General features: G+C 35.1%; 2 protein-coding genes across 39 annotated transcripts in view; one reads left to right on the top strand and one right to left on the bottom strand.

The window, feature by feature from the left end:
- The window catches only part of sec31a (SEC31 homolog A, COPII coat complex component), a 43,447-nt gene extending 25,461 nt beyond the window's left edge, over positions 1-17,986 (top strand). For 2 of the 34 annotated variants that reach the window (XR_012385779.1, XR_012385777.1), the window contains 10 exons: positions 1-62; positions 4,830-4,923; positions 8,646-8,972; positions 11,544-11,579; positions 12,098-12,156; positions 12,880-13,119; positions 14,069-14,188; positions 14,782-14,853; positions 15,678-16,408; positions 17,452-17,986. The exon at positions 1-62 is cut by the window's left edge and continues 34 nt beyond it. Coding sequence is in view for 24 of the 34 variants with exons in the window: in NM_199530.2 (NP_955824.2) it covers positions 1-62; positions 4,830-4,923; positions 8,646-8,972; positions 11,544-11,579; positions 12,098-12,156; positions 12,880-13,119; positions 14,069-14,188; positions 14,782-14,853; positions 15,678-15,857 (1,190 nt within the window). In the remaining 10 variants the exon portion in view is untranslated. Of the gene's footprint in view, positions 63-4,829; positions 4,924-8,645; positions 8,973-11,543; positions 11,580-12,097; positions 12,157-12,879; positions 13,120-14,068; positions 14,189-14,781; positions 14,854-15,677 lie in introns of all 34 variants that reach the window. The other 32 variants (XM_073913484.1, XM_009305090.4, NM_199530.2 and 29 more) reach the window with 21 other exon arrangements.
- A 1,916-nt stretch (positions 17,987-19,902) lies between these two features.
- carm1l (coactivator-associated arginine methyltransferase 1, like) overlaps positions 19,903-24,254 on the bottom strand; it is a 30,384-nt gene continuing 26,032 nt past the window's right edge. For 4 of the 5 annotated variants that reach the window (XM_073914375.1, XM_073914376.1, XM_073914373.1 and 1 more), the window contains 6 exons: positions 23,477-23,558; positions 23,312-23,397; positions 21,442-21,531; positions 21,211-21,348; positions 20,293-20,382; positions 19,903-20,114 (listed from right to left, as the gene is read on the bottom strand). In XM_073914375.1, coding sequence (XP_073770476.1) covers positions 20,105-20,114; positions 20,293-20,382; positions 21,211-21,348; positions 21,442-21,531; positions 23,312-23,397; positions 23,477-23,558 — 496 coding nt within the window. In that variant the 3' untranslated portion in view covers positions 19,903-20,104. Of the gene's footprint in view, positions 20,115-20,288; positions 20,383-21,210; positions 21,349-21,441; positions 21,532-23,311; positions 23,398-23,476; positions 23,559-24,254 lie in introns of those variants that run through there. The other variant, XM_073914374.1, reaches the window with a different exon arrangement.

The following is a 24,254-nucleotide window of genomic DNA, read 5'->3' as shown; positions in this document are numbered from 1 at the left end:
ACCAAACCCCAACAGCTCTGCCCAGTGTCCCTCGCCAGCTAGTGCCCTCCTCTGACCCGCAGGTACAGACTGACAGAGCTGTGCCCGCGCTGCGCACACTGACAGATACAAACTCTACATCCCGCACGGGCAATAACAAAGATCTAAAGGCCCCAAAATGCTCACAGTTAACTTCTGTTTTGCTGTTTGGATGCTTAGGGTTAAAAAAAAAAAGACTTAAATACTTGAGGATCGGTTTACTGTTAGCAAAAATCTCAGCACTAAGAGCGGCATTCAGATTAATATATTTTAGGGCTGGGATAGTAAAGTCTTGCAAATCGTGGATCAATTGTTAGAAACCAATTCTGAGATTATTTTTTTTTACAGCAGACAATGCTCTAGGATAGTTTTTTAACAGCCATTTAGCATAAGTTTAAGAGCATACATTGTCCTATGCTAGTTTTCAACAGCCGTTTAGCTAGTTTTTACCAGTAGACTGTGTTCCATGCTAATTTTTAACAACATACGATGCTCTAGGCAAGCTTTTAACAGCAGACAGTGCTCTAGGCTAGTTTTTAAACAGTGTTATGGGCTAGTTTTTCCCAGCTGAAAAATCAAGCTTGAACCAGCCTAGGCTGTTTGGTTGGTTTAACTGGTCGACCAGCCTGGTTTTAGAGGGGTTTCCAGCCATTTATAGCCTGGTCTTAGCTAGTCAGGCTGGGAGATGACCAGCTTCAACCAGCCAAAGCCCAGCCAAAACCAGCTATGTCCAGCTTAAACCAGGCCGGTCAAGCTGGTTTTAGCTTGTCATTTCCCAGTCTGACCAGCTAAGACCAGGCTGGAAATAGCTAGAAACCAGCCTGGAAATGGCAAAAACCCCTCTAAAACCAGGCCACCAGTTAAAACCAGCCAACCAGCCTAGGCTGGATTAAGCTATTTTTTTCAGCAGGGTTAACGGCAGATTTGCTAGTTTTTAACCGTAGACTGCGTTCTATGCTAGTTTTTAACAGAAGACAATGTTGCAGGTTAGTTTTTAACAACAGACAATGTAATTGTTGTTTTAACAACAACAATTTACATAACATCAACACTCAAGTCTAGCTTTTTACTTGCAGATGTTGCTCTAGGCTAGTATTTAACAGAAGTTAGTCTAGTTGTCAACAGCAGACGGTGCTCTAGGCTAGTTTTTAGCAGCTGACAGTGATATAGGCTAGTTTTTAACAGCAGTTAAGCTAGTTTTAACAGTAGACTGTGTTTTGTGCTAGTTTTTAACAACATACGATGCTCTAGGCTAGCTTTTAACAGCAGACAGTGCTCTATAAGCTAGGTTTTAGCAGTAGACGGAGCGCTATACTAGTTTTTAATTGGCAGACTATGCTCTAGGCTAGTTTTTAACAGCAGACAGTGTTATAGGCTAGTTGTTAACAGCAGTTTCGCTAGTTTTTAACCGTAGACTGCGTTCTATGCTAGTTTTCAACAGAAGACAATGTTGCAGTTTTTAACAACAGGCAATGCTCTAAGATAGTTATTAACAGCAAATGGCCCCCAGTGCTAGTGTGTTAGCATTAGATGACACTCTAGGGTAGCTTTTTACTTGCAGATGTTGCTCTAGGCTAGTGTTTAACAGCAGACGGAGCTCTATACTAGTTTTTTGTCAGCAGATGGTGTGCTAGGCTAGTATTTAACAGAAGTTAGTCTAGTTGTCAACAGCAGACGGTGCTCTAGGCTAGTTTTTAGCAGCTGACAGTGATATAGGCTAGTTTTTAACAGTAGTTAAGCTAGTTTTAACAGTATACCCTGCTGAAAAATCCAGCTTAAACCAGCCTAGGCTGGTTGGCTGGTTTTAGCTGGTCAACCAGGCTGGTTTTAGAGGGGTTTTGGCCACTTCCAGGCTGGTTTCCAGCCATTTCCAGCCTGGTCTTAGCTGGTTAGGCTGGGAGATGACCAGCTAAAACCAGCTTGACCAGCCTAGCAGGCTGGGAGCCCAGCCAAAACCAGCTATGTCCAGCTTAAAACAGGCTGGTCAAGCTGGTTTTAGCTGGATTTAGCTGGTCATTTTCCAGCCTGACCAGCTAAGACCAGGCTGGAAATGGCTGGAAACCAGCCTGGAAGTGGCCAAAACCCCTCTAAAACCAGCCTGGTCGACCAGCTAAAACCAGCCAACCAGTCTAGGCTGGTTTAAGCTGGATTTTTTAGCAGGGTAGACTGTGTTCTATGCTAGTTTTTAACAACATATGATGCTCTAGGCTAGCTTTTAACAGCAGACAGTGCTCTATAGGCTAGGTTTTAGCAGTAGACGGAGCGCTATACTAGTTTTTAATCGGCAGTGTTATAGGCTAGTTTTTAACCATAGACTGCCTTCTATGCTAGTTTTTAACAGAAGACAATGTTGCAAGTTAGTTTTTAACAGCAGACGGTGCTCTAGACTAGTTTTTGTCACCAGTTGCTGCTCTAGTCTAGAATTTAACAGCAGTTAGTGTTGTTGTTCACAGCAGATGGCGCTCTAGGCTAGTTTTTAACAGCAGACAGTGTTATAGGCTAGTTTTTTACCCCCAGATGCGCTCTAGGCTAGTTTTTAACAGCAAATAGTCTAATAATATTTTTTAGAATTGTAATTAATAATACTTTTTTAGGGCTTTTTTTTACCTTTAATAGGATAGGATAGGATAGTGAAGAGTATCAACAGAAAAGTATGGGGAGCAGAGAGAGGCGTGGACCTTGTGGCAGGAATCAAACTCAAGTTGCTGTGCATACTTTAGTACAACATGTCAACACTAACTACAAGGTTATTGCCACATACCTGGCAATTTTTTTACAGCAGACAGTGCTATAGGTTAATTTTTATCCACAGATGGCACTCTAGGCTAGTTTTTTTACAGCAGTTGGTGCTCTACGCTAGTCTTTTAGCAGCAGATGGAATGCTAATTTTCTCACTATATTTTGGGGATCTTTTGCCTTATTGGTTGATATATTGGAATTTTCTTATTGGCTGATATATTGGAAAAGTGCATAGTTTATCCCAGTTCCCCCTAGATTTTCATGTGTATTTTACTGTGGGCACCTTTTTGTTTGCTTTTGCAGACTGAGGAACGGGTATCATACCTGCAGACTTAACTTTAATCATAATTTTTTGGTTTAGGAAGTTTCCAGATGCTGGAGTAGTTAAAAAAAATACTTAAATATCATAGTTTTATTTAATTTCAATAATTTACTGATGATTCTATTAATAAGTAATATTGTAAAAGTAATGTTAGAGCTGATTTGAGTTTGCAGGTTTGCTCTTGTTCTGTTGTTCTGTGGCTTCTCTTTATCAACACATTAATGTTTGTTTAACTTTACAAATCAATGTCTTATTTATCCTTTTTTATGTTAACCTTTTTATTTTGACAGCAGTTTCATCTATCATATTTTATGGAAAGTTAGTCTCTTGTAAGTTTCATTAGTTCAGTTGTTTTTTGTAAACAACAACAAAAAAGCACTTGCACTACTTCATTCTTACCGAGTTAAATTTACAAATGTAGAATGCTATCAAATAAAGCTAAATATTTTAATAACGCTAATAGACATTTAAACATTTTATTTAGATTTTGTAATCCATATTGTCATTGATTGATTAATTATTGGTCCACAATTGGAATTATGGCTTGAAAATTTTGATGCATTGATAACATATTTTATTTATATTTCTATCTATTAACTGTTCATTTGCATTCAAATAAACACTTCATTCGCATAAAAACTATTCAGCTAAATCATTAAAAAGGGTGATTTAAATTTTTTGAAAAAAAATCTTAAAATAAAAATTTGCGTTTCGTAAGTACATTTCTTAAAATTAAGAATTATAATTTTGAAATAATAAAATATTAACCATAAAATAATGTAATAAAATGTACAAAAGTATGTAATATAACTATATATAATGGCATCACTATGAACAACATTATAAATGATTTATTTGAAGAAAAACTGACAATAGTGGCTGATGAGATGTTTGTTTAATGCTTAAGCGTTTATGTATGTAATAACTTCCTAATATCACCAGCAATCAAATCTGTTCAAGGATTCAGATTTGGTGTCTTGAGTGTTTGTCTTTCAAACTACAAGCATTACAATGCCTTTCGGTAGCAGCCAGACCAATTATTATACTACAATAATAATACTTTAAAAAAAAAGGATTAAAGAAGGATAAAAAGAAGGATTCATTAATTAAATGAAATGTGACCGTGTGGAAATGTATACAAATTGTAAATGTAAAATTATTATTTTGAAACTTTATATTCAAAGAAAAAAATCTCGATCTCTTGTGACAATAAAAACTAATGATGATGAATATATATATATATATATATATATATATATATATATATATATATATATATATATATAGATATAGATAGATATATAGATATTACAAAGAAACATCAACAAAAAAAACAATAACAAACAAAAAACTAAAACAACAACATTATAGTCAGGTGTGTGCGTGTGTGTAAAGGTAACTTGGTGGACAGGTCAGAGTACATACATAAGGAACAATAACAGTCAATAAATGAAGCAAGAATCGCAGATATATGAAAATAATATTTTAAAATCCATTCAAATAGAAAACACTTATTTATAATTTGCAACAATTTGTAATTTATTTTAATATTGTTATAGTAATCGTATTTCTGCTTTGAATGCAGCCTTGTTGAGCATAAGAGGCTTTTTAAAACAGTAGTAGTAGTATTGAATCAAATCCAAAGAGTTTTGCACAATGTTTGTGTTAATTGCAGGACTGCATTTCCTCAACACACAACATGACAGAAGTCTTTCTAAATGCCCTTCTCTGTCTTTATTTGTCTTGTCAGGGAGACTCCACACCTCCAGCCTTTGGCCTGCAGTCTCCAGCGATGGCGTCTGTTCCTGCTTCCACTCCGTTCATGTACTCGCAGCAGTACCAGAGTAAGTCTGCAAAACACTGCAGTCCTGGTTTTTACAACAAATATATAAAAAAAAAGAAAATTCTATCATTATTTACTCACTTTCTTGTTTTTCCAAACCCCTAAGGCCTTCGTTCATCTTCATAACACAAATGACAATATTTTAGATGAAATCCTGGAGCTCTCTAATCCTCCATAGACATCAATAGTCCTAGACATCTAGTGTAAAACGTCCAACGATTCGTACCCTGAATAATGTATTCATACATGTTCGTCTATGTTTTCTAATCAGCCGTGTCAGATCTGCTTGTGCTTTTACTACAAGTAGTGCAACACGTGTGTTTCACTGCTGACTCCAACCCCAGTACCATTTATTTCGTCTTTGTTTGATTACAATTGAAGGCTGAAGTCACATGTAATGTTTTGACAATGTTTTTAGATTTTGAAACATACCTGGAACAACATATTCATTTATTCTGTCAAAATTGTAGTCTAAGGGGGATGCATTTCCAATAAGCCTGGGCTGCTTTTTTTAACTGCAGGCACAAGGATCGCTCCTGCAAAAACGTAAAACATGGAAGTGGTTAAAATGAGAAGTGCCCAGAGAACATAAGCAGTACGCAAAATGCTACACGCCAATAGAATTTTTTTATTTCATGTTCCGTGTGATCCATGCCTTAGTTACCACACAGCTAAAGTAGTTAAAATTACATAACCCAAAAAAAATTTATAATAAAATAAAAAAATAATTATATATATATATATATATATATATATATATATATATATATATATATATATATATATATATATATATATATATTGATAAAAACAATAATAACACAGTAATAAAGTGTTCATATATGTTTCAAAATTCTTCTGCTTGCCATTAATAATATAAGTCTCTTCAATCCAATACAGTTTAATATCTATTTATTCCACAATTCTATGGATAGTGTTGTCACGATACTGGAATTCGACACCAATCGGTATTGAAATTTTTAAAATGTCCATTTCCTGCTAACATTTGGGCGCTGTTGATGGCGTTCTTAAACAGCGCTGATTTGCCATTGTGTTCACGTGCTCGAGAAATGACTGTGATTAGCCGAGAAGGTCATCAATTCCCCAAACTCACCACTGTTTAACAACAAATACAGGGACACTGGAGCGTTTCAAAGCCGTGAAGCTCATAAACAGGCCAGCTGATCTTCGTGGCTTTAAAACACTCCAGACCAAGTAGTATTACACACTTATTACATCTTTATTACATATAAATAAACTAGCTTTGAGTACAAAAATCTTTGCGCATTGTCTACCTTGTTTACAGGGAATTTTATGAAGAAACTATTACACGTTTACTACATGCTTGTTACATATATACTAAAATAAAATACTAAAGCATTTTTTTAATTACAAACAGTTCAACTAAGTTGTGCATTGTCTACCTGTTTACATATAGATTTTATAAAGAAGCGTTATTACATGTCTATTACATATTTGTTATGTATTTGTTGCATGTTTATTACATACTTATATACATATTGAACTACTTTTCCTTCACAAAACTGTTCCAACTATTTTGCTGCTTTAAAACACTCTAGTGTCCCTGTATCTGTGGCTACATTCAGTAAACAGCGGTTCGGTGAGCTGATGATTTGACTAAGAAGCAGTATTACATGCTTATGACATGCTTATTACAAATAAATAAGCTAGCTTTCTTTGATTACAAATATCTTCAACTACGTTTCACATTGTCTACCTTGTTTACAGATGGATTTTTAAAGAAACATTATTACTTCTATAACACATTTGTTGCATGCTTATTACATATTTATTGCATGCTCATTACATGTTTATTATATGCTTATTATGTTTATTACATGATTAATACATGTTTATTACATGCTAATTACGTGTTTGTTACATGCTTATTACATGCTCATTACATATAAACTTGCTTTTATTACAAAAATCTTCAACTACATTGCACATTGACTACCTTGTTTACAGATGGATTTTTAAAAGAAACATCATTACGTCTATAACACATTTATTGCATGCTTATAACATGCTTATTACGTGTTTATTACATGCTTATTACATAAAAATACTAAACTAGTTTTCTTTGATTACAAAAATCTTCAACTACGTTGCGCATTGGCTTCCTTGTTTACAGATGTATTTTTAAAGGAACATTATTACGTCTATAACACATTTATTGCATGCTTATTACATGCTTATTATGTGTTTGTTACATGCTTATTGCATGCCTAAGTTTTTATTACAGTTTACTTTTATTACAAAAAAATCTTCAACTACGTTGCGCATTGTCTACCTTGTTTACTGATGGATTTTTTTAAAGAAACATTACAGGTCTATAACACATTTATTGCATGCGTATTACGTGTTTGTTACATGCTTATACGTTTATTACATGCTTATTACATATAAATGATAAAGCTTCTTTTTTAAATTACAAACAGTTCAACTTTTGCGCATTGTCTATCTGTTTACATATAGATTTTATGAAGCATTGTTACATGCCTATTACACATTTATAACATGTTTGTTACATGTTTATTACATGCATGTTACATATAAATACTAAATTTGTTTTATTTTATTACAAAACTGTTCCAACTACTTTGCGGCTGTGTATCTGTGGTTACATACAGTAAATAGTCGTGAGTTTGGTGAACTGACGACCTTAATGGCCAATCACAGTCTTTTCTGTTGAGCATGTGAACACAATGGCAAATCAGCTGTGTTTGAGAAGGTGCTCAACAGTGGTCAAATGTTAGCGGGAAATAGACATTTAAAAATTTTCAGTATCGATTGATATCAATTTCCAGTATCGTGACTACTTTCTAGCATAATGCAGTAACCCTTTCAGCTTGAAGACTCTACATTTTTGCCCTTTTTTGTATTTCCTAGTGTAAGTATTATAGTTCCATTTTACTTATCTGAATGATTTGAGTTATTTTACAGCCTGCAAAGTTTGTGGACTAAAACCTGACAAACGTTTTGCAATACAACGTGAACATTGGCTTTAGGTGTAGGAACCATAGCATAATTAAATTAGTAAATTATAATTAATAAAGGAATAACTTACTCTGTCCCATTACATTACAAAATAATGCACAACCCCGTTAAAAAAATGCACACTCAATTTCACATCCTGGCTGTGTATTATTTTTCAGCCCATCATCAATTATTCTTTACATAACCCAGCGCTAATGTTAAAAGCCAAGTCTACTTTGAGCTTTAGAATGCAGGCTGCTGTAAAACATCTGTGCATGATCCTTTGCTCAAGATGTTATCATTTACATATACCTATACCTGTTTTAGAAGGGATGCTTTAAAGGCACAGTTCACCTAAAAATGAAAATTTACACACCCTCAAGTGGTTCCAAACCTGATTTTTTTCCGTCTGTTTAACACCTAAGAAGATAATTTGAAGAATGCTGAAATCTTGCAACCAATGACATCCGTAGTATGAAAAAAAAAACATATTATGGAAGTCAATGGTTACCGATATCCAAAATCCTTCAAATGATCTTCTTTAGTGTTCAGCAAAAGAAAGAAACTCAAACAGGTTTGGAACAGATGGCATTTTTGTTTGAACTGTCTCCATTATAATATTAAATATCCCTATATTAATATTTGCATGCTCATAATGTTGAAATGCCCCTATGAATGACTAACTGCATTTGCTCCATTCTCTCCACTCCTCCTAAACTTCAGACTATCCTCCTGTCCAGCAGTTCACACCCTCTGCCGGTACACCTGGCATCTATCAGCCTCTGCCGTACGCTTCCTCTGCCGGCTCTCCTCTTCCTCCTCCTCCTTCATCCTCCTCTGCTGCTGTTTATCCTCCTCAGTTCATGCTCTCAGCCTCCTCTCAGGCTTCTGCGCCTCCTCAGTCCTTCTGTCCTCCTCCAGCCGTGTCTTCTGGAGGGTGTTTCCAGCATGGTGGGCCCGGGTCGCCCACGTCTTACCTTCCTCCTCCAGGAGCCCGAGCTCCAGGTACTCAGCATGAACCCGCACTGATTCCAGCCTCCCAGAGAACAGGTCTGCACTTAGCTCCAGAGAGATCATATTATGAGTGTTTCATATCACATACATACACACATACACACATTATATATATATTCAATTCCAAAACGATTAATTTTTGCAATGATGCATCTTTTAAACTTTGCAGAATTGGAGTTTCTAGGCTTTTGTTTATGATTGAAATGTATTTGTGATAGTACTGCCAACCTAAAAATGTGCCTGTTGTTACACATTATTACACTTTATTATACATTACATGTTTATTACATATAATACTAAGCTGGTTTATTACAAAATGTTCCATTTTGTATTTTATTACATAAATACTAGTTTTCTTTTATTACAATATGTTCAACTATGTTATCTCTACCTTGTTTATTTAAAAATAAAATTTACCAAGAAACATTGTTACAGGCCTATTACACATTTATTACATGTTTATTACATATTACCTATAGTACTAAACTAGTTTATGTACAGACTAATTTTAGAAAGAAACTTAACTACATGCCTATTACATGTTTATTAAATGCTTATTACACATTACAAAATGTTCCATTACGTATTTTATTAAATAAATATTAGTTTTCTTTTATTGTAATGTTCAACTGTTATCTCTACCTTGTTTATTTAAAAATGAATTTTATCAGGAACCATTACATTCCTATTACGCATTAATTACATGTTTATTACAAGCTTATTATGCATTGTCTTCCTTGCATAAATTGGAAATTATGCATCGTCTACCTTGTTTATTTTCAGATGAATTTCACAAAGAAACAACTACATGCCTATAACACGTTTATTACACACTTGTTACAAGCTTATTACATATAGTTTTTAACTAGTTATTACAAAATGTTCCATTCCATAAATACAAAGTAAATACTAGTTTTCTTGTATTACAAAACGTTCAACTGTTGAACTGCATCGTCTACTTCATTTTCACATTATTACAAGCCTATTACACATTTTAATGCATGGTTATTACACATTTATTACGTAGTTGTTACACATTCATTACATAGTTATTGCTCATTTATTACATGCTTGTTACACATGTAGTATATGCTTATTACATATCATACCAAACTTAATTTTATCACATTCAACTACTTTACGCATCATTTACCTTGTTTATTTTCAGATAAATTTCTCAAAGATAATTTACTGCATGCCTAATACATGTTTATTACATGGTTATTACATATAGTACTAAACAATTTTTAACAAAATGTTCAACTACTTTATGCATCGTCTAGCTTGTTTAATTTCAGACTTATTTCACGAAAAAACTTTACTACATGCCTATTACATGTTTACTGCACACTTTATACAAGCTTATTACATATAGTTTTAAACTAGTTGTTTCAAAACGTTCCATTCCATAAATACTAAGTAAATGCTAGTTTTCTTTTATTACAAAACATTCAACTGTTATGCATTGTCTACTTTTTTACACATTATAAGCCTATCACACATTTAATACATGTTTATTACACAGTAATTACATGGTTATTACACATTTATTACATAGTTCTTACTCATTACATGATTGTTACATGTGTAATACATGCTTATTACATATTATACTAAACTTGTTCTCCTTGTTTATCATCTTGTTTATTTAGACTAATTTCATAAAAAATAAACAATACATTACTTAGTACACATTTATTACATGCTTATTACACATTTATTACACACGTATTACATGCTTATTACATGCTTATTACATATAGTACTAAACTAGTATTTTATTATAAACAATGTAAATGTTGCACATTATCTACCTTGTTTAAAGATGGTTTTACCGAGAAACATTATTACATGTGTATTACACATTGCACAATGGAATATTTAAGTGTGATAGTACTATCTTCTTAAAAATGTGCCTGTTGCACATTATTACGTTTCTTACATGATCAACTATTATGTATTATTACATGCTTGTTACATCATCACAGGCCTATTGCATGTTTAGTACTTGTTACATGTTTATTACATGCTTATTATATGAAGTACTAAACTAAGTTTATCACAAAATGTTCCTTTCCATATTTTATAACAAATACTAGTTTTTTATTACAAAAAGTTCAACTTTTATGAATCGTCTACCTTGTTTATTAACAGATGGATATTTACCAAGAAACATTTCATCCCTAATACATGCTTATTACACGTTTATTACATACTTTTTAAACTCTTTTTCTTACAGAAAGATTCTTAATGCATGTTTCTTGGTTATTGCATTTAAATACTAAACAACTTTTTTATAATTACAAAAATTTTAAACTGGGTTACGTGTCGTCTACTTTTATTTTCAGAAACGGTATTACATGCCTAGTACACATTTATTACATGCTTATTACACATTTATTACATGATTATTACATATAAATACTGCAGTATATTTCTTTGATTACAAAATATTCAATTATATTGTGCTAACTTGTTTACATGTGGATTTTACCAAGTAACAGTATTACATGCCTATTACACATTTATTACAAGCTTATTACACATACATACAATTTTTTGTTGTCCAACTACATGTTATGCAATGGCTGCCTTCTTTATTTTCAGATGGATTTTACCAAGAAACAGCCTGGGGTTTAGAAGGTGAATTTACAAAGAGCATAATAACAGAAGTACTTCATTTTACAGTCTAGTTCCACATGCACCTCCGGTGTACTAGCTGGCTATATCCCCTGCAGGTACCTTTTGTACCCAGTAGTACACTGTAAGTGCATGTACTGTAAGATAAAGTGCAAATGTTATAACAATCTTACATGCTGGACCATAATTGTCCAGTTCAGATTATTAAAAAAAAAAATCTAAATCAATAAAGTACAGATCCAGAAAATTTTAAAAGTTGATTATTTAGATTTTCCTAAATTAACTTAAAGTTATTAATCTAATTAGGATGTAATTATGTTAAAATGGTTTATTTTGTTTGTTTCTCAAGACATCATTTGTATTCAATGGTGGATGCAGATTTAGTGATTATGAATCTACTTATAATCAGTATGATTTTATATTCAATAACAGCCATTTTGGTAGTTAAATTGATGTCCGCTCTGAGGTGCAGGTTGTTCCATTGCATCTAAAATGAGACGCTTTGTTTTGTTTGTCTGCAGGACCTCAGAATGGCTGGAACGACCCGCCAGCCCTCAGCAGAGCAGCCAAAAAGAAGAAGGTGAGTTTAAAAACCTAAAGGGGGAAAAATGCCGGAACCAGAGCACCTGGAGGAAACCCACTCAAACACGGGGAGAACATGCAAACTCCACACAGAAATGCCAACTGACCCAGCTGAGACTCGAACTAGCATCTTTCTTTCTGTGAGGCGAACGTGTTACCTACTGCGCCACCGTGCAGCCTCCAAAATGAGTATTTAATCATTATTAAATAAAACAAAAGGAAAACAAAAACAACCAAGAGGTAGAAAACATGAACAAAACAAATAACAAACTGGTCTGGCAGGGACTGAACTGCTGAAGAACAGCAGACAAGAGGAGACTATAAAGAGTAAGAATTAACAACCAAACAGGTGAACTGAGTAAACTAATAATGGGTTAACAAGAAGGCTGGGACTAGACAATAGGCAGGAGAGCACAAGAAATAACACAAGCCTTGTTCACGTAAAACGGGACTAGAACACACAGACAATGAGAGAACGAATGAGAGACAGTGTAATGCCGACAGAACAAACACTAGGAAGAGAGCGGCCTGAGCACAGCAGAGACTCGATCCGAATGAGTACTTGACCCGAGAATACTCAAGTCGAGCACAACATACAAGACAAGACAGGACTAGTGTCTAGACTCTGCCACCATAGCAAGATTTAACAAAACCGAGGTGGCAGAATCCTGAATTACACTGCCTTGATTTCAAGAAAACCTTCTCTGTTTTTGCTCTCCAGGTTCCACAACACTTCACTCCTCCCGCACCCATTACAGCGCCCATCATGGCCCCTCTGGGGGACCCTCAGGCCCCTGCTGGCATGCAGACCCTTCAGCCTCAACAACAGGTGCCAGATCAATCCGCGGGTCCTGCCACCTTCACCCCCATCCAGCAGCAGCCGCTGGGACCCAGGAATCCCAGCATGCCTCAGGGGAACATGGAAGGTGCGCCCGGAGCTCCAATTGGCGATGTCATAAAGGTACTGACTCGTGTATAGGCCCACACGGAATCTGCGTGCGCAGAATTCCGCAGATTTTCCACAGACTTCTAGCTCATTATTAATTCTTTTTAATTACTTGAGTAAATGTGTAAATCTGAATTTATTCAGTTTTTATTCAGTAATTTATTACTTTTTATTTAATATATTAAGGTTTTAGTTATGATACTCCACTGGATACTCCCAAAATAATTCTTAGATTTTTACCAAAATTCTCCGCAGAAAAAGCAAAAAATGTCCGCAGATTCCGTCTGGCCCTGCTCATTGTGAAATAAAAACACTGCTGTACTAATGTTCGGGATCAATGAGATTAAGATATGTTTATGAAATGTTATTTAATCAGAGGTTTTATTATGATTTAAAATAACAAGTGTAGTTTTAGTTTAGTGTAGTTTAGTAGACTGTAGTTTTCATTTAATGTCCAGTCTTCAGCATCATCACATGATCCTTCAGACATCATGTCAGGAATCTACTGCTCAAAAACAATATTATCATTGTTATCAACTTTAGGGCTTTTTTTTTTTTTTTTTTTTTTGGAAACTGATACAGTACTATAGGTGGGCATAGATTATTTTAATTTTAATCTACAGGGTGGGCCATTAATATGGATACACCTTAATAAAATGGGAATGGTTGGTGATATAAACATCTTGTTTGTGGCATATTAGTATATGTGAGCGGACAAACTTTTCAAGATGGGTGGTGACCAAGGTGGCCATTTTGAAGTCGGCCATCTTGGATCCAACTTTAGTTTTTTCGATAGGAAAAGGGTCATGTGACACATCAAACCTATTGGGAATTTCACAAGAAAAACAATGGTGTGCTTGGTTTTAACCTTATCTGATTCTTTCATGAGTTATTTACAAGTTTCTGACCACTTATTAAATGTGCTGCCCATTGTGTTGGATATTATATTGTGTCCCCTTTTCAGCCACTTCAGGCCATACCCACTGAGAAGATCACCAAGAAGCCCATCCCAGAGGAGCACATGGTCCTAAAGACCACTTTTGAGGGACTGATCCAGAAATGCTTGACCGCTGCTTCAGATCCGGTGGGTTTCCAATCTAGCCTACCCAATTCGAATACTGATGTACATGTGATTTTTCAGCTTTTTTATTTGTAATAAATTTGCACCAATTCCAAAAATCGTATTTCACATTGTCATTATGGGGTATTGTGTGTAGAATTTTGAGCAAATAAATGAATTTAATCCATTTTGGAATAAGGCGGTAACATAACAAAAATGTGTAAAAAGTGAAGGGCTATCAATACTTTCCGGATGCACTGTATTTAATGTACCATGTTTGAATGAATGTACCAGTTTCTTTCCAAAAAGAAAAAACACACACAAAATATTTGAGTTCTTGATATATTGGTTTTCATGTATTAGAATTTTCTTATTCCACTGCGACATGATGTCTGTAGATTATGTTGACAAGTGTGGACACCAACATCCCATTACACTTCAACAGCATGTAATGATAGCTCAAGGATTAGTTTTACTGAATAGAAAAAAAGTATATATTTATTTCAACCTCTTTCGAAAAAAAAAAGCCAAATGACGAGCCATACAGGTTTTCAACAATAATAATAAGTTAATAACGCATTACAAATAACCAACGTTTCCCCCTTTCATCCTAACAGCAAACCAAAAGAAAGCTGGACGATGCTCATAAGAGGCTTGAGCTTCTCTACGACAAGCTGAGAGAACAAACAGTGAGTATTTTACTCTTAACAAACACACAGACTGAGTCTAAATTAATCACAACACCTTTGAAAAGGCTTTATTTCCATTACATGTTTTAATGTTTCATTGTTTACAAGTCAGGCTTTGTCTGAAATCGCATGCTTCCATATTATCTAGTTATTATATTGTTGGTTTCTGCACAGGTGGTAGATGCAGGAATTGAACAGCGGCAGTAGCAACGTCAGTAGTAGTAAAATAACCCCCCTCATAAGTATGACATCATCAAAAAATCTACTCATTTAGGCCGGAGTCACAAACTGCAACCTTTGGTTGTTTATATATTGTAAATGCATAAAGCGAACAAAGCAAAGATCTAAAACCACGGAAGGACTAGGCAAGGAAAATGTTCATAAATGTTATGGGGGGAAAAGACTCAGCACAGTGTGTGTGAATGTGAGGTGTATTTATAGTCCTGGTAATCAATCTATGATGAACTACCAGCTGTGCATGTGTAATCGGGGAAAGAACTGGAACTGGTGTGTGTGTGTGAGGTGCATGATGGGATTTGTAGTTCTCCAGCAATCTGCAACTGCTAGATCACTGCTGACCGTGACAGTAGTTAAGTTACACTTACTGCGATAGAGTGCTTCCAAAAGAACTCTGATACATGGTCCATCTCTCTTGTTAGGATTCAGGTGGTACTATATGTATGTATGTTTTTTACAATGAAAATAAAAGCGTATAAAAAAATTATAATAAAAATGAGATGGATGGAAACAACGATTATACATCATTTGGCATTTTGCACTCTGTTTTTTCCCCACAAACACTATATATTTGTTTTTCTGTGCAGTTGTCTCCAGCTATCATCGGCGGTCTTCACAACATGGCCCACAGCATCGAGTGTCGCTCGTACGCCGACGGACTGAACATCCACACACACATCGTCAGCAACAGCAACTTCAGCGAGACGTCCGCCTTCATGCCGGTGCTGAAGGTCGTGCTAACACAGGCCAACAAACTGGGCGTTTGATAGCAGCGTCCCGAATGCCGCGCACGCTAACCAACAAGTATTGTCAAAATCCCTCAAGCCATCATTCCGCAAGGACCACTTGTGCATATATATGTTATTTTGCCAGTCTGACCAGCAGATTTGGTTTACAGAAATGACTCGCGGTCGTTTCGTTTATTCGTTGTCACATGTATTTTAATGTTGTCATTACATATTTGTAATCATGACAGAGCAGAGTGCAATAGGGCTGTTACTTGTCCCTCATATGTCTCGAGCTTATGCGGAAAACGAGCTCGATAAAATGAAATTTGTGTTTTATGCTTTAAATGGCCAGCTGACTTTGTTTTTTGTTGTCGATTTTTAAGATGTTTATGATTATCACAGCTCCTTTGCATTTCAATTTATTTTCAGGAAACGCAAGTTGATTTACATCATGGCATTATTTCTGCTGATAAATCTGCCGACGTGGTCAAATATTTACGTTTAATCAGGATATCTTCCATCCATTCCTTATCCGTTTTCAAACAAAAAAAGAAAACTAAGAAAATGGCCGTTTTTTTGTTTTTTCTTTTGTTCACAAAAAACGAGATTTTTCCTCGATTTTTGTTTTTTGGTTTAGTGTGGGAAAACAAATAAACGACTTTAAAATTCATCATATGAATCATATGCCTTCTTCTGATTGGCCAATCAAATCTGAGCTCGTGACGTCGCCTTCAAAATAAAAGTCCTCTGCAGATCAGCACTCAGGCTTTTAATAATTATTATAATTATATATATGAACTAAGTTTAAATATTCTATAATTTGATCAGTTAGCAGGCTTACATTCATTGCGTATGCATAAATTGAATAAAAACGTTAATTAGCAGTATCATTACACATTTTTCATTAAAAGAAGGAAATAGTTCACTGCCAAACTTCTTGCTGCTGTGCACCTGACGCTGAGCAAAAATTAGCATGATTGCAAATGCATGATTTTTTCTGAGCAATAATAATTATAATAATAATATAAAATGACTAAGCTGAAAAGAAAATGAATGAATAAATCATAATAATATGCCTATAGTTTGCGGCCAAACTTCTTGCTGCTGTGCACCTGACGCTGAGCAAAGATGGCCATTTCCAAGCAGATCCTGGTATGCATGATTGTTTTCAAGCAAAGCCTTTAAAATGAAAATAATAATAACGGTTTAAAGGGACTAAGCTGAAAAAAAATAAACGAATGAATGAATAATAATAATATGCCTATAGTTTGCTGCCAACTTCTTGCTGCTGTGTACATGATGCTGAGCAAAGATAGCCATTTCCAAGCAGCACCTGGTTTGCATAATTGTTTCAGAGCTACTGTAGGCCTAAATAATAATAATAAATATTTTTTACCTATTTTTTTATTGTTTAGTTTTTTAATTGTTAGCAGGACTAGATTAAGAACGCAATGGGTCTTGGGGCTATAACAAAGGGTACCATTGGTTTTAAATTTATTTCCTCCTATTTTATTTATACATATATATGTAGGACTTTTATTTTGAGGCCGACATCACGAGCTCACATTTGATTGGCCAATCAGAAGAAAAGGGCATTTCAGCGCCGCCTACATGTGAATAATGAATTTTAAAGTCGTTATCTGTTTTCCCACCCTAAACCAAAAAAAATCGAGCCAAAATCAATTTTTTCCCGTTTTTTGTGAGCAAAAGAAAAACCAAAAAATGTCCGTTTTCTAAATTTTCCTTTTTTGTTTGAAAACAGATAAGGAATGGACGAAGATATTCTTATTTCGTTTGTTTTTAAACCGTTGATTTGATTCAGTATTTGACAGAAATATTTGAGATCTGAAGTGATTTATGTCATGATCGTGCTGCCTGTCTTTATCGTACGCCAGATCAGCTCAGATGTGTTGAAAAGTAAAAAAGGTCAGGCTACAGTAAAGGGAATATGTTATTTTTATAATCACGTTTTCTTTTTTAAATCTCAGTCTCATCCATTGGTCATTCTATCAGTCTCTGAGGAAATTTACATATGGCTGCGCAAATGTTTGGACGTTTGCTCTAAAACTGTGGGGGTTTTAATGCAGTGGATGTACTGTCTCAATAATTGAGGTTGTACTGTAAATCTGACGACTGTTTTGCAGTTTTATTAAAAACTAATCGAGACAGCTGGACTTTACAGATGTTTCTATTATATGTTCACACACTTCTACACTAGTTTGGATGTTTGGTTTTAAAAAAGAATATTTTTCTCAGCAAGGCTGCATTTATTTGATCAAAAACACAGTAAAACTATTAAATATTATCACAATATTAAATTCTTGTTGAATGTAGTTTAGGCATGGGACGGAGTAAGATTCTGACGGTATGATAACCTTGGATAAAAATGTCTCAGTTTGACAGTATTATGATTACTGCTCTAAAATGTGTTCTTTTTAAATGTCTGGGTAAAAATTTTTAACTTTACTCCTGTGAACACTATAGTTTATTTAAGAAACATTTGTAATATTTTTGGAGCATTAAACATGTCAGGGTAAATCATTAAAATTAATCTTTGACTTCTGCTGTCTTCATTAGTTTCAAAAACACTGATTTAAATAAATTATTTTAAAGCGGCATCTTTGGAGATCCTTTCTGCTGGAGATACTGTTGTCGTAAAAAAGACGTAAATAAAAAAATCTTACTCATACCTTAGGAACGGTACAGCAGAAAATGTTGGTGGTTTTTAAACTTTGACTTTTCAAAACCGCGATATACCTTAAAAACGGTTATTATCCCATGCCTAATGTAGTTTCAAATGTATTTTATTCCTGTAATTTAAAGCTTAAATGTCATCCTTGAGAAATCATTTTAATAGGAGGATTTGCTGTTATATGATGATGTTATTGTTGGAACAAAACCACTAATAATCATTCTTCTGATTATCAGAAATTTTTAACTTGCTTTATAATTTCATTGAAACTGTGATACCTTTAATTTTAGCATTTTTGATGATAAATTTTATTTGCAGCCTTTTTTTATACATTATAAATGTTTGCATGTATGCAGCTGAAGGAGTGGAGCTCAATAATATTTACGACCCTTCCAAATATGGTCAATAAGGATCTTTTGTTTCTAATTCTATTTACAAATGAGCATGTAAAAATGTTTCTGGAGAAGTTGTTCACTTATTTAAGCCACATACCTTACTTACTAACTCCCAGGGCCATTTATTGTTTTTTAACATCTATATATATAACACTCAACCACCAATCTGGAGGACCAGGACATACATTACACACATACACTACGGACAATTTAGCTTACCCAGTTCACCTACAACACGTCTTGGAATGTGTGTCACGGTTGCAGGTTTGTGCGCTTTTCCGGAGTGTCTGTTTGATCATGTTGGTTTGTTTTTGTTCTCCTCGTGTATTTGTTTTGATCACGTGTGATGACGGCACTCAGCTGGCTTGATGAGCCCGCCAGCTGAGGCTCATATTTGGGCCTATATATGGGTCACGTTTTCTGTGTGTTTTGGTCAGTTCGTTTTGTCACGAATAAAAGAATGTGCAGGGGGATCCAAGTGCGAGTTTAACAAAATAATATTTATTGACAAAGTCAAAACAAAAATCAAGTAGTGAATGTGGTGCTAGTGCTAGGAGATATCGGGCAGGAATCAGACGGGAAACAGGGTCCAGAAATTAGTCCTCAGATCCTAAGCACACATAGAAAACGTGACCCATATATAGGCCCGAATATGAGCCTCAGCTGGCGGGCTCATCAAGCCAGCTGAGTGCCGTCATCACATGTGATCAAAACAAATACACGAGCAGAACAAAAACAAACCAACATGATCAAACAGACACTCTGGAAAAGCGCACAAACCTGCAACCGTGACAATGTGGGGGAAACTGGAGCACCCGGAGGAAACCCATGCGAACGCAGAGAGAACATGCAAACTCCAAAGTAATGCCAACGGACCCAGCCAGGGCTCCAACCAGTGACCTTTTTGCAGTGAAGCGACAGTGCTACTCACTGCGCCACCGTGCTGCCCAAGAGGATCAGTATTTACATGAAAATAAAAGACAATATTACTGTTAAGTGGAAGATGCATTTAATGTAAATCTAAACAATTAAAGATTATAGGAACTGTATAAAAAAAACACAAACTCAAGTCAGCTTATTTTTATGAACTTATAACACTGATTTCACCTGCACATGGAACCGGCATAGATTCAGATTTCTGGCTTACAAAATGCTGTAAAATCGGCTGTTTTGACCTGGATACTGATGAAAATGATGATTCAGGCGTATCTGTTGATAAAAAAAGAGAGAGAGATCACACTCAAAAATACATCTTAAATACAGACCCAAATGCTACCAATTAATGAATTCTGAAAAAAAAACATGTGCCTTGTTAAATTTTGCTTATTTGGTATGACTAAGACTGGCTTTTCTTTTTTTTTTCCAGTTATATTTCTATGGTGCTTACCGGAAAAAAGGATTTTTTAAATCCAGAGAGTTCCCTGATTTAAATCCGGACTGATCGACAACAGCAGAGATGTGAATGTCATAGCTTTGCCTATCAAAGAAGAGATTTAGGGTTAGGGCTGGGTTTAGCCTTAGGGTTAGTGTAAGTTGACATGTACTTGCAAAGTTTCTTATAGTCAGTTAAATGTCTGTTGAATGTCAGCATCAGGTCTTTGCTTTAGAACTTATAGATACTTATCTAAAGTTAAAGTCAGAATTATTAGCCCACCTTTGATTTTATTTTTTTTCCCTTTTTTAAATATTTCCCAAATGATGTTTAACAGAGCAAGGAAATTTTCACAGTATTTTTTCACAGTAATTTTCTTCTGGAGAAAGTCTTATTTGCTTTATTTCGGCTAGAATAAAAGCATTTTTTATTTTTGTAATAACCATTTTAAGGTAAAAATTATTAGCCGCTTTAAGCTAATATTTCAATCGATAGTCTACAGAACAAACTATTGTTATACAATGACTTGCCTAATTACCCTAACCTGCCTAGTTAACCTAATTAACGTAGTTAAGCTTTTAAATGTCACTTTAAGTTGTATAGAAATGTCTTTAAAAAATATCTAGTAAAATATTATTTACTGTCATCATGGCAAAGATAAAATAAATCAGTTATTAGAAATGAGTTATTAAAACTATTATGTTTAGAAATGTGTTGAGAATATCTTCTCTCCGTTAAACAGAAATTGGGGAAAAATAAACATGGGGACTAATAATTCAGGGGGGCTAATAATTCTTACTTCAACTGTATATACATTATCCTGCTATATATACAGTATACAGTAGTTTGTCCTGCTATTGTGTTCCAGACCCTGAAATCTTAATATGCACCTTTCATCCCATTTGAATGCATTGCTGAAGTTAGTCATCATACCTCTTGTTGGCTATAAGGTGAACGTGTCCTGATAAAGTCTGTCCCATTTTGGCGAACAGGGGGGTCTGAAGCAGACAGCGCACCTGATACCAGTGAGTTAAAGGTTCAGTAGGGGACGTGGACAGCCATATGGTCATCCTGTACAAAAGGACATAACAAAAGAATAAACATTAACACATTAAGCCCTAATCTCTTCAGATGATTTTCCTTTCATATTTGTGTCGTTCTCACTTTGAACCGACGAAGGCCACGTCAAACCAAAAAGCAAGTCCGTGGATCAGTCCTGACTGCAGCAGCTTAAAGACAAATGGAATTTCCAACCTGTAAATGACAAAATATTGTGAATTTATTTTTTCAAATGCATCAAACAAGGTTTTTTACATAAGCTAAACATCCCAGGTATTTGTCAGGATCATTTTAATAAAATATTTTGTATAATAAAATAATGATAATTTTCAATATTCAACAGTACTAATTCATATATTTATTTCGTATTATTATTTTTTATTATAAATAATAATAATTATTATTATAAATAATAAATGTCATTTTATATTGTTTTTATAATTGTAATAATATTCTAATTGTAATGAGTTGGGTTGACAACAGAGATGAGGATCAACATGCAGTTTATTTAACAATCGTCAGACAGGCAAAGGTCACAACAGGTGCAAACGGGAGCATAAAAGGTAATCCAAAAGCGCATTCAGAACACAGGTAAAAGGTGGGGACAGGCTGCAAAACAACACAAACAGAAAAACAAACAAGGGTCCAAAACCACAGAAGGAAAGACAAGGAAGACGCTTCAAAATGCTCACTTACAGGATACAAGACTCAGCAAAGTGTGTGTGAGGTGTCTTTATAATCTTGGTAATAAGTCCATCATGAGCTTCCAGTTGTGTGTGTAATCAAACCCAACTCATTACAATTAGAATATTATTACAATTATTAAAACAATATAAAATTACATTTATTATTTATTATAATAATTATTTATAATAAAAAATAATTAAATATAATAATTAATAATTATAAATAAAAATATTAATTATTGCTGTTAAATATAAAAAATTATCATTATTTTATTATACAAATTATTTGATAAATTTATCCTGACAAATACCTGGGATGTTTAGCTTATGTTAACCCTATAAAAGACACCATAACCACCTGGTTGATCTTTTATTCATAGGTTATTACTATTATTTTATCAGAGTTGTTTCAGTATATTAGCCGGCAGCTAGCTCTCTGCAACTCTCACATGGTTGCCCACTGAAGCTAAGCAGGGCTGTGCCCGGTCAGTACCTGGATGGGAGACCACATGGGAAAGCTAGGTTGCTGCCGGAAGTGATGTTAGTGAGGCCTGCAGGGGGCGCTCAACCTGTGGTCTGTGTGGGTCCTAATGCCCCAGTATAGTGACGGGGACTCCATACTGCTCAGTGAGCGCCGTCTTTCGGATGAGACGTTAAACCGAGGTCCCGACTCTCTGTGGTCGTTAAAAATCCCAGGATGTCCTTCGAAAAAGAGTAGGGGTTTAACCCCGGCATCCTGGCCAAATCTACCCACTGGCCTCTGTCCATCATGGCCTCCTAACCATCCCCATATCATGATAGGCATATCATCACTCTGTCTCCTCTCCACCAATCAGCTGGTGTGTGGTGTGCGGTCTGGCGCAAAATGGCCGCTGTCGCGTCATCCAGGTGGATGCTGCACACTGGTGGTGGATGAGGAGATCCCCCCATTGTGTAAAGCGCTTTGAGTGCCTAGAAAAGCTCTACATAAATGTAAGGAATTATTATTTATTATTATTATTCAATTTAGATGTGGGGCAAAAAAAATATTTTCAAGGAGTGCACATTAAAGGGTTAATGTATTTCAAGTTAAAAGCAAATGAATGAAGTTTAATTTAAGTCTAATGTTGAACTTTAATAACCCTGACTGACCGCTTTTAAATAAGCACAATAAATGTACTGATGAGCACTGATTTGAAATGGAAAACTAGTAAAATGATGAATCAGCTCAAAGGGTTTTACTAAGAAATGTTCCTGCTTAACGCTGTAACTTCTACTTGAACCTCTGTTCTCAAGCTGTATTTATTTACCTGTGTAAATCTTCCTCTTTTGCCTCCAGAAAGTTGATTGTGTATTTCACAGACCTGGCCATGAGAATCTGCATATCGAACGTGTCCTGAAAAACGGAGACGTCATGACAACATCATAGAGCAAATGATATTGTCTTCAACTGTATGCGAAAATCACAGACTCACAACTATCGGCTGTTTGAAGAACTCGTCCACAGCAGAAGAATGAAGCCCACTCAAGTTCACACCATAGAAACAGCTCTGATTCCTGAAGTCAAATCAAGATATATGTCAAACACATTTTTCAGGATTGTCAATAGAGTTTATGAATGCTCTAGAGCAGTGGTTCTCATCCTTTTGCCACTCTTTTTCCATTTCCACCCACATAAAATGTTTCCACTGGTTCATCTGCTGTAATTACAACTTTTATTTCTTGTTTTAATTTATGGATGTTCAAGTTAAAACATAAAAATAGGAAAACACTAATAAAACTAAGATAAGCTGCATCCCAAATGGCACACTATACACTATGCACTCATGCACTATGTACTTATGCACTTACACACTCAACAGGATAGTGCATGTATGTAGTGTCGTCCCAATTGGCACACTAATGTTTTTTTACTAATCGGAAATTCAAACCGTTTCCCTGATGACGTTTGACGGTTGCCAAATCAGTGAAATAAACGACCCAATTATCAAATAATACCTATCGTGAGTATATCCGCATTCACCATCGGGAGGCGCTATAATCACTCTCGTAGGAGAATTTTGCTTTCACAATCCAAAATAAATAAAGTTATTCAACATGTGCGTCCGATAGCTCCGCTCCTTTCGCTGCGTAAGCAAACCTGCAGTCGTTGGCTGCGTCCGAAACCGCATATATATAGTACGCTAAAATCAGTATGCGAGCCGAGTAGTATGTCCGAATTCATAGAATTTGAAAATCAGTATGTGAGAAGTA

This window comes from Danio rerio, chromosome 10 (assembly GCF_049306965.1).
Source record: "Danio rerio strain Tuebingen ecotype United States chromosome 10, GRCz12tu, whole genome shotgun sequence".
NCBI classification, from domain to species: domain Eukaryota; kingdom Metazoa; phylum Chordata; class Actinopteri; order Cypriniformes; family Danionidae; genus Danio; species Danio rerio.
The sequence above is the reverse complement of the archived record's forward strand: the minus strand, read 5'-3'. Positions and strand labels throughout refer to the sequence as shown.